The sequence below is a fragment of the Coptis chinensis genome, chromosome 7, assembly GCF_015680905.1.
Source record: "Coptis chinensis isolate HL-2020 chromosome 7, ASM1568090v1, whole genome shotgun sequence".
NCBI classification, from domain to species: domain Eukaryota; kingdom Viridiplantae; phylum Streptophyta; class Magnoliopsida; order Ranunculales; family Ranunculaceae; genus Coptis; species Coptis chinensis.
Genome location: NC_141462.1, coordinates 83,068,290 through 83,078,877, shown reverse-complemented (window position 1 = coordinate 83,078,877; position 10,588 = coordinate 83,068,290). Strand labels below are relative to the sequence as shown.

The 10,588-nt window shown below is 36.7% G+C and overlaps 1 protein-coding gene across 1 annotated transcript; it reads right to left on the bottom strand.

Annotated features, from left to right (window-relative positions):
- Window positions 1-1,242: 1,242 nt before the first annotated feature.
- LOC147489406 (G-type lectin S-receptor-like serine/threonine-protein kinase At4g27290) lies at window positions 1,243-10,419 on the bottom strand. Its single transcript, XM_086570861.1, has 7 exons — window positions 8,868-10,419; window positions 3,709-3,840; window positions 3,150-3,271; window positions 2,569-2,779; window positions 2,174-2,414; window positions 1,917-2,067; window positions 1,243-1,810 (listed from the first exon to the last, which is right to left on the bottom strand). The coding sequence occupies exons 1-7, from the start codon at window positions 10,159-10,161 to the stop codon at window positions 1,499-1,501; spliced, it is 2,463 nt and encodes an 820-aa protein (XP_086426987.1). The 5' UTR covers window positions 10,162-10,419; the 3' UTR covers window positions 1,243-1,498.
- Between the last annotated feature and the right edge of the window lie 169 nt (window positions 10,420-10,588).

Genomic DNA, 10,588 nt, shown 5'->3' with positions numbered 1-10,588 from the left:
ACTTACTATCTGATCCAACAGAGTATAGGTCTTTAGTGGGAGGTCTTCAGTATTTGTCCTGGACAAGACCAGATTTGAGTTTTGCAGTGAATCAGATATGTCATTTTATGCATCAACCCAGAACAAGTCATTTAGTTGCAGTTAAAAGGATACTCAGGTACCTTAAAGGTACACTTATGGGATTCATTTACAAAAAGGATCACAAACTATTACTGCATATTCTGATGCTGACTGGGCTGGTTGCCCATTCAGCAGGAGATCAACAAGTGGATTCTGTCTGTTTTTTGGCTCTAGTCCTATTGCTTGGAGTTCAAGGAAACAGAATACAGTTGCAAGAAGTTCTATTGAAGCAGAATACAGATCTTTAGCATATACAACTACTGAAATTGCTTGGTTGTGCACTCTTCTAAAGTATCTGCAGATTTTTTTACATCAACCACCAATACTATGGTGTGATAATTTAAGTGTCATTGCACTTTCTATGAATCCAGTATTTCATGGTAGATCTAAACATATCGAAGTCAACTTTCACTTCATCAGAGATCAAGTCACTAACAGAGTTTTCAAACTTCAATATATTTGTACTCAAGATCAAATCACTGACATATTTACTAAAGGTTTAAGCTCTACAAGATTTGAAATGCTTCAGAAGCAACTCTCAGTCAAGAAACTTTCAGATTCAGGGGGTGCTTCTTAATCAAGCTCATTGCTCAATCACAATAGCTTGAGGGGGTGTATTAGAGTAAATACTACAATGAAGATAAACTAGAATTAGTTATTGTCTTCAGTCAATAGAAGCTTCTATTCTAACAAACTTGTAACTAACAGATCACATGCATGTGTAATGATGAGTATAAATACTATGATTGTGATGAGAATCATTAAGTCATTGTAAAAAAAATTTCTCTCTTTGTTCAATTCCCAAGTAACGGTTATTTGTTAAATTCGAAGGACTAAAGAAACCTAGCTAAAAAATTGCACCTTCGGAAATTAAGGTCTGACCATCAATGATGGATTGAGATGGTTTTAAGGTGTACGCTGCAATGGGAATTCCATCAGAGAAAACAGTGAGTATGTAGAGGAATATAGCATGAGAAAATAAAGAAGAGCCATTGTTTCTCTTTTCTTTCTTGCTTCACATTTGAGAATTTTCTTGCATAAAAGTTTTAAGAGGATCCAAGTATCTAGTCAGTAGTCAAAGACGTAACATTTCTAACTCATGAGGGACAGTAAACTGTTGGCTGTTGCGCAAAGGGAAGTTAAATCATACATTCATACACAAACAAACACTAGAACATCGTCAACAAAGAACAGTAAAGCGCACAGTTAGAAGAGTGCAAAGAGTAGAGTAATTTACATGGTTCGGCCTTGTTGCCTACATCTCCAGATGTATGTCTCTATCAGAAGTTATATTTTCAAATACAAAATTTTATCACCAACTCTCCCATGAATGTATATCTTTGCTTGTAGACAATAACACATACTCTGAGACAAATCTTCAACGTCCCTCTACCAATGATATAGTTGAGTCGTATGAAACATAGGACTCTTTATTACTATAGGATAAATTGTCTTTGATGGGAGTACTCCTTTCGAAGTAAAAACCAGGTGGTAGAGGTTTGGGAAGTACTACAGTTTCACTACTCAACATCAACACCACTGATGACATAGTTGGCCTTTGATCTGCACCTTTCTGAACACACAATAGTCCTATGTGAATGTACCTTAAAATTTCCTGCGCAAGGCATGAATTGTCCATCGACTCGTCAACCAATTCCATGGACCTGTCTTCACTCCATAGTTTCCAACCCTGAAACAACGAAAAGGTATACAGTGGGTGGGTGTTAAATGTGTATTTACAGAGTTGTAGTATTTAGAAGAAGAAGATCGAAATTAATCATCAAATTAGGACTTACATGTCCTAAAAGATTAAGCTCATGGTCAGGATGAAAAAAGCCCCTATTCCTCTTGCCACTGATAATTTCCAAAAGTAGAACTCCAAAGCTAAATACATCAGATTTTACTGAAAAGTGGCCATCAACAGCATACTCAGGCGACATGTAACCGCTACACAAAGTCAAGAATTAAATTAATAAATACAATATATGGCATCAGAAAGTAGTTTATTCATGAACGGCGTAATAAATTATTGTGAAAGTAAGATTGTTATTACTATGTCCCCATAACTCTCTCTGTATTTGCTTCGTTTTGATCTCCTCTGAAAAGTCTTGCCATGCCAAAGTCTGATATTTTGGGTAACATTTCACTATCGAGTAAGATATTGCTTGCCTTGAGATCCCTGTGTATAATCCTGAGTCTTGAATCGTGATGAAGATAAAGTAGACCTCGAGCTATTCCTAAGATAATGTCCATTAAACTTCTGCCAATCAAGTAGTCTGCTTTCGTCATTTCATCTGCATTGAAATGAAATTTTACATTGCTCTCTTCGTTCATCGGTTTGCTAAGATTAGGAGGACACAGAAAATAGCTAATGACCGGGTTACTCGCGATACAAAGTCAAAGTAAAGCTATATCAGTTAAGCGACATATGACGAATAAGAAACAAACCAAATATAAATGAATCCAAGCTTTTGTTCGGCATGTACTCATAGACCAACATCTTTTCTTCTCCTTGCATGCAAAATCCAAGAAGCTTAACAAGATTTTTGTGCTGAAGTTTGGATATTAGGATTACTTCATTCTTGAACTCACTGAGACCTTGTATAGAGTTCTTTGAGAGTCGTTTCACTGCTATTTCTTGTTCACCTTCTAACTTACCCTCTTGGGATAGTGCAATCACAAAGAACTTATATTAGACGGGAAATTCTAAGTCAACAGCCACTTTGACTTATCTAGCTAGGGGACAGCCCAACAACCACAATTGGTTGTATACAGAGAAGCACAGACAACATAGTCTCTAAGTTGGCTTAAAATGTTGCACATCTTGGCTTACAATAAATGGAAGATGTTGAGTTGCCCCCTAGGCAGGTGATATGCTTAATTTTCACATGTCATAGATAAAGAAACACCCCCCGCCCCCCCACCACCACACAGACACACACACCAGAAAATAAATAAATAAAAAGAAAAGAAAAAATCCTGCCTCCATCCCTGACTTCATGTAGTTGGATGTAGGATATAGAACTTACCTTATAAACAGGACCAAATCCACCTTCGCCAAGCTTATTTGCTTCTGCGAAGTTATCTGTTGCACTTTTTACTGTAGCCAAATCAAATATAGGTAATTCAAGGTCATCTTTCCCATGGTCGCCTGCTAAAAAAATGACCATTGTCGTCAGACAAAAATAGTGATGTACTTACATCATTCCAAGTGTAAGCACTACTGCACTAGCTTGAACGGAGAACCTCATCTCTTGTCTAGCATATTGTTTTTGTAGGGCTGGCTTAGGGGGTGAAAAACCCCTACCATTTTATTAAATAGATGAAACGATGATTATTAAGTAAATGAAACGATGTCTAGTTAGCATGTTGTTTTTTAGAACAATGCATATTTGACTACAGAGATGGTGACTATGGATACAGAAGAAGAGGCTTGCTTATAATGCATGTCTTGGTGGTAGGAGTTTTATATGTTCAAAGCTGTGATCGTTTGTGCTGCAATACTTATTGTATGATTTGGTTTTGAACCCAAAAGGGGAGGGCTTAGCCCCTCTCATAAAAAGAATAATTAAAATAAACAAAATGCACCTTTTAGACTTCTCTTCTTCCAGATGCTCCAAATGCACCAGCTCCCCAAGCCCAACACTATTATCCCAGCAACAACCGTACTGCTTACTATTACTACCACATGCTTCTTCGTTCCTGACTTGGTTTCTGAAACTATAAATACACATTAATCATAAATGTGAAATAGCATAAAAAGCAATTCAGAAGTCACATCAATGAAATAAGACAAATAATTGTTGTTGAGAAGGTTTCTTCCACATACTTAATTTGTGTGTTTTGGGGTGGGGGGCGGCTTTGTGTGTTACTACAATATCATGGAAAAGAAGACAGATCAACGGCGGAGATTCTATTTAGTGTGGAACAGTAGATTTTTCATATACAAGGTGTCAGACAATGTCTGCCAAGATCTACTCTGCAACATTACAAGCTCATGGTAAGGGAAATTTGGTAACTTGGTTTTAGGCATGCATGGCAATGGCATACCATAATGTTATGTTATACTTTTAATACAGAAAGAGAGCAAATGCAATTGCTAGAAATTTCAAATCATCCGTGAGGGAATCCTCTTTCCAATGCAAAACCATAAACGGGGATTATTAAACCTTAGTACTGAGGGTTGATGTTCGGAGTTTGAGCAGAAATTAACATAATGGATTGTGGAGTAAAATTGTAAGATTAAGAGGTCGTTTGGCAACACCTCAATAAGTCACTTTCTGGCTTTCTAGAAGGACAGAAGTCAAAAGCACGTTTGGCAATCTCAGAAAGCTAAAAATGTAAAAAGTGGGAAAGCAAAAAAAATGACTTCATAGAAAGTCCAAAAACTCGTTTTCGGATGGTCAGTTTTTATTGCTTTCTCCTTTTGTCTTCCCGTGATTTCACTGTTTCTCTCCTACAAAAACCTCTTTTCCAAAAACCCTTCGAGAAATTTCAATCATTTCAATCTCAACTCAGCATCTCAATTCAATCATTTCAATCGCAATTAAAAACCCTAGATTATTGATTATTGATTATTGATTTCAATCGCAATTGAAAACCCTAGATTTTCATTCTATAGCAATTGAAAACCCCTTTTCCGTTTTCTCATAATCTCGTCTTGATCGATGTTGTTGAAGTAAAGGAGGCAATATTGTTTGTGACAATCCATTTATCGAAAGGTACCTTTTTTTTTATTTTATTTTTCATTGCTAGATTCCACAATTGTAAATGCTTACTTGAAACTAGTGGTATGCACTTTTGGGAAATGACTTTGAGTCGCATATGTTAGCCTCTCTCATTTTGAATCCATATCTATCGAATGTCCTTCATTTTTACAGTTACTATGAGTGCTTTGTGTCAGGATTTGACTGTTTCATGCTTAAACCAAGTTACTGTTATATGGTGTTCTTTTGTTTTGGTTTTTTGTATGTTTTAAGTGTGCCCATGTTGTTAGTTTGTTGAAATAAGTAGAGAAATGATAAGGGTATGATAATGACAATGATTTTTTGGGGTGGGTATTGTTTGTGGATGTTTAGAATGAGTATGGATTTTTTGGGGTGGGTATTGTTTGTGATGTTTCTCGAAGACCCTTGTTGCACTTGGGTATGATGCAACTGTCTATTTAACCCCACCAAATTATTTCTTCTATCAGTCTGTTCCACTACTGGTTCCATTAAAGATCATAAACGATATTCGAACTATGAGAGAGGTTCCTGGGTACCACCATGACCCAGTGGAATTTGGTGTGTTGGAATTCTTTGCATACCCTTTAGAGGGAAACTTAGGTGAGATAGTTGTTGCCACAACCAGAGTGGAAACAATGCTGGGCGATACAGCAATTGTTATACACCCTAAAGATGACAAGCATACTAAATTCGTAGTCTCCATACTCGAGTCACTCAACCCATCATAGAGAGCTGGTTTCTTTTTAGGTATCTTGGCAGCTCTTTTTCCCCATGTTAAGTTCGTTTACTGTTTCGATGAATCATACATATGTTAGTGGTGGACCTTTGGACTATTGCAGTTGTAACAATGTACCATACATACATTTATCAACATCACGGATAAATGTATTATGCACACGGACTATAAAAGCTACTTGTGAGTGAGATACTCCCATATTATGCACACGGACTATAAAAGCTACTTGTGAGTGAGATAATCCCATAGGAATTGTTTATCTAATTGTGGCTCCTGCAGTTTAACCAAGTTTATGTTGTCCCATTGATAGGTTAGTCACGAAGCGCCAATAACTGGAGGCTTTGGTGCTGAAATCGCTGCTTCAATTTCTGAGAGTTGCTTCTTGAGGGTAAGCTGTTTTGTACAAATAAACTTCTTCACCAGCTTCAATTTGGGACTCTTAGGTATCTACCATCAATCCCGAATAGATTACTAACGTGCTCTACATGAATGCCACCACTAGTCACTATTATATTGTTTTACATGTCAAAGACTTTTCTTCTTACTTGATGACTAATTGATTACATGGATTGCTCTGAAACAATGAGACTATCTTGCAAATGTTAATATTATAGAAAGTGCTTCAAATAAGTTGTCGTAGGGACGGCACTGCTTTTACATATCTGGTTACACAATCATCATTTCCTCTTTGTTAAAAATGGAAGAACCAAATCATATACAAACTCGGGTTCACAAGCAAATTACCAACACCTTAAGATACAACATCCATCCTCACAATGACTCGAAATGTATCTTAGACCAAGAGAGGGCTAGAGCAAAGTTAGCTACCATTTTCACTCTTTCATGTTTTCATAATGGGTGCCTTAACTTTCATAAGTAACATCCCACAATAATATGGTATTAGTTGTCTCTTACTGTTCTTGGGCTTGTATTGGTTTCAGTAAGATGATTTAATATACTGAATTTTTTAATTGCACTAGAATGGTTGGTCTCACTCACATCGTGCTGCTTGAAAACTACACCTTCAATTTCCTATGGAATTCCGTGTGTTCCCGTAGTTCACATTAATATTGTACCATACATTTAATAAATTAAACCATTAATTTGTTTCTAGAGAATAATGTCAGAGAATAATCCTCCACCAGGTCGAGAAATTAAATTCGCTAGACCAAAACTTGCTGCAATGATTCCGGCAGTTTGGAGCTTTAGATTGAACCTGTCATAAAAGTATTGTGCAATTATGTTGTCCACCGTCAATTCCACTCCAAAACAATACCCATAAGTCAAGGCCAAAATCCACCCTCTCAAATTGGTGACCCCTGATAGAACACCTAGACAATTTATCTTTTGGTCTCTCTCCTAACACATATATATTCAAGACCTTCTTAGTCATATTCAAGACCATTTTTAGTTGCATGAATATAATCTTTCAATTCCATTATATTGCTAATGTAATTATAAATTAATACTATATTTCTTTTTCAAATTCAATAGATATATATATATATATATATATATATATATATATATATATATATATATATATATATATGAGTTCAACAAGTTCTACCTCGAATCGATACAAGTGATAAAGAATGGGAAGTTGCCAATTGATTGCAACGGAGGCTATTATTCAATATACTAACCATATAAATAAGCAACCATATCATAATGATTCATTGTCAGGAAAGCAGTATGTGATCAATTGTCTTGAAGGAAATGAAAATAGGTCCATAGATATGTTTCGGATAAAAACAAACGTCTTATATGACCTGTGTGATATTTTAAGAGTCAGGGGATTACTTAGGGACACACGGTATGTTACTGTGGAAGAACAAATGTGTATATTCTTGTACACTATTGGTCATAACCAATCTAATAGAACTGTTGCCGATCAGTTCCAACATTCGAGAGATCAGATCTCACACTTCAAAACAAGTGTTGAAGGTCGCTTTTGTAAGTTTTCAAAAGAAGTTATATTACCCCCCAACATGACTACTACACACTCATATCTAAGGAGCAAAGACGATAAGTACTACCCTTGGTTCAAGGTAACAATTTTCACATGTTAGAGGCTTTTGTCATTTTAAAATGTATATGTTTTATATGGTGTACATTTTATATTAGTGATATCATATTAAAAGTTTAGTATGTTTTGTTTGTTAGAATTGTATTGGGGCAATTGATGGGACACACATTCCAATAGCCGTGCCATCCGTAAAGTACAAATACCGTGATCGAGGGAGGAAAGGCATACCAACTCAAAATGTCATGTGTGCATGCGACTTTGATATGTGTTTTACTTTGTTCTTGCCGGTTGGGAAGGTTCAAAGAAATGATTCGAGAATTCTACAAGAAACCATTGAAGATCCGCAGCTTGAATTTTCCCCGACCTCTACTTGGTAATTGCAGCTAAGCTAAGTTCAATACCATTCTAATTATTTATTTTTTTCACTTTAACTAAATTGCTTTTAACAGAAAATATTATGTGGTTGACTCGGATATGCTAATGCCCCCGGTTTCTAGCACCGTATAGAGGACAAAGATACCATTTGAATGAGTATAGCGGATATGGAAGATCACCAAAAACCGCAAAGGAGCAATTCAATTTTGCTCATGCGTCACTCCGTAACATAATTGAGCGATGTTTTGGTGTGTTGAAATGTCGGTTTCAAGTTTTGGAATTAATGTCATCTTATAATCTTCGCAAGCAAAGAAATATAGTGATTGCTTCGTGTGCTCTTCATAATTTTATAAGGAAGCATGCTCTTAAAGACGATTTTTTTGAGACGTTTGAAAAAGAAGATATTGTTGTGCAAGGTGTGGGTAGTAGTCATGAAGCGGGACAAAGCTCGTCAAGTGCAAGTGAAGTACAAGGAGATATGGGGATAGTGAGAGATGGTATTTGTAGGGGGATGAGTATGTTTTATAGACTACCAATGTAACTTTTTAGTGGGCATTGTAATATTTGCTAATTAGGTAGTATTTTTTTATTGTTTATGCCAAACAAACTTATAACTTTTTGGCTTTTAAATTTCGTCTTTTTGCTTTAGAAATTGTGTTTTTGACAAACGTACTTATACTTTCCATTAAGTGAAAAATCAGATAAGGGCTTTTGAGCTTGGTAGCTTATAGCTTTTTGTTAGTTGCCAAACACCCCCTAAGTGTTTTGACTCCGACTGCACCAATTTCAGTTCTAGAGGAAAAACTAGAATACTAAGATGTTAGACTTTGTAATAATGCTAGTTTAGAATCAGACATAAAAAGGAGTACAGAATCCAAACCTAGTTCGGAAGCTGCCATCCGAACGTAAAGATCTTGTCCGGCCCCATCCTCATCCATATTTCTTATATCGGTTAGATCCATAAACCACGTAACACAACCACTTCCACCATTACTAATATCAGCATTAGTATAAGCCACACATGAACAGTTCCTCAAGCAAATTACCCTGCATTCCTCAAGGTCCATGCTCATGTTTACCCATGTACCAGTTGTATCTGGCACCTTCACCCCTGAAAATTTTAAAAATCCTTCTCCCTGACTGCAATTCGTAGGGGTCTTTCGTTCACATCCCTGAGACCAGTCCGTTGCATTCCATGCCTGTGGTGACTTAGGTTTGAACCCTTTCAAACACTGGCAAAATGGTTGACTCATAGCTTCACAAGTGCTGTAAGCGCCACATGGTGCATAGTCATCACAACGGTCTTTTGGAATTGATGTAACAACGCGCCAAATCTGGGCGTCATTAACCCAAATGAGATGTTGAAGACGACCCTCAGTACTGGTTTGTGTCAACACGATCCTCAAAGTAACGGATTGATCAATAACGTGGTATATGTAGTATACTTCATCCGCATTATGGACAATTTCATATTTAAAGATTCGATTACTTGCCAAATCAGGTGCGCCACTAAATTGAAGTCCATTCCATGGTCCGCTACGGTAGTACTTGCTAGACCCGTTTCGTATTACTAATTCAGGATATTTTGTAAGGTCCATGGCTAAAGTATAGTCCCCCTGAGAAGGATCATCAGAGTTCCTCCAAGATGACATGTAAGTGTTCCTACCTGTCTTTAAGTTCCACCCAAGCTTCATTCCTGGTAGTAACGTATCGCCCGGATAGTCAAAGCTCTGCCATAGATAGCTCTTATAGTCTCCATCTTTTACATCTCTCAGAACTAAATTTCCAGAATCTAGTAACTCTACAATTGGATTTTCCACTGCATTTGACATATTCGATGACCAAATAACACTTTGAGTACTGTTAAGAATGACAATATTACCTATGGAGCCTATCTTTAGAGCTCCTGATGTATCATTAAGTGGTGAATCTCTGTTAGCTACCCAAACTAGTGTTTGAACCGAAACTTGTTTGTACCAAATTCCCAAGTATCGGTCTTTTGAATTGGAGGGACTGAAGAAACCTAGCTCAAAAGTTGCACCTTTGGAAATTAAGGTCTGTCCATCAATGATAGATTGAGACTGTGTTAAAGTATAGGCTGCAATGGGAATCTCTTGATAGAAAAGAGAGAGCATAAAGGAATAAAAGGCGGCACCCATTGTTTTTCTTTTCATATTTGCTGTTCCAAGTCACTGGAGACTGCACAGATATCTGTTGAAGAAACGGAAGCAAATCAAAACACACACAAGCACTAGAACAAGGCAACAAAGAACAAGTAAAAGACGCAACTACCATAAAGCAATGGTGAAGAATAGACACATCTCTGAAAGATGAAGGAAACCCAAGAATATGGTCTGCTCTCTCTCATAAGTTATCTAACTAAAGAAAATGTCAGCACAAGTTTTTATCATCAGCTAGAAAACATCCACGTTCGAGTTTTATATCTATCTAACACAAACTTCTCGTGTGTTTAAGCAATTACTTGCACCGACGATTAACCATTTAGATCGTATGACGTCTTTGTCACTGTCTTGTCGAGTTGTATGGACTTATATTAACTTGTTATGTACTACAGATCATTTTCACAAGATAATTAAACGG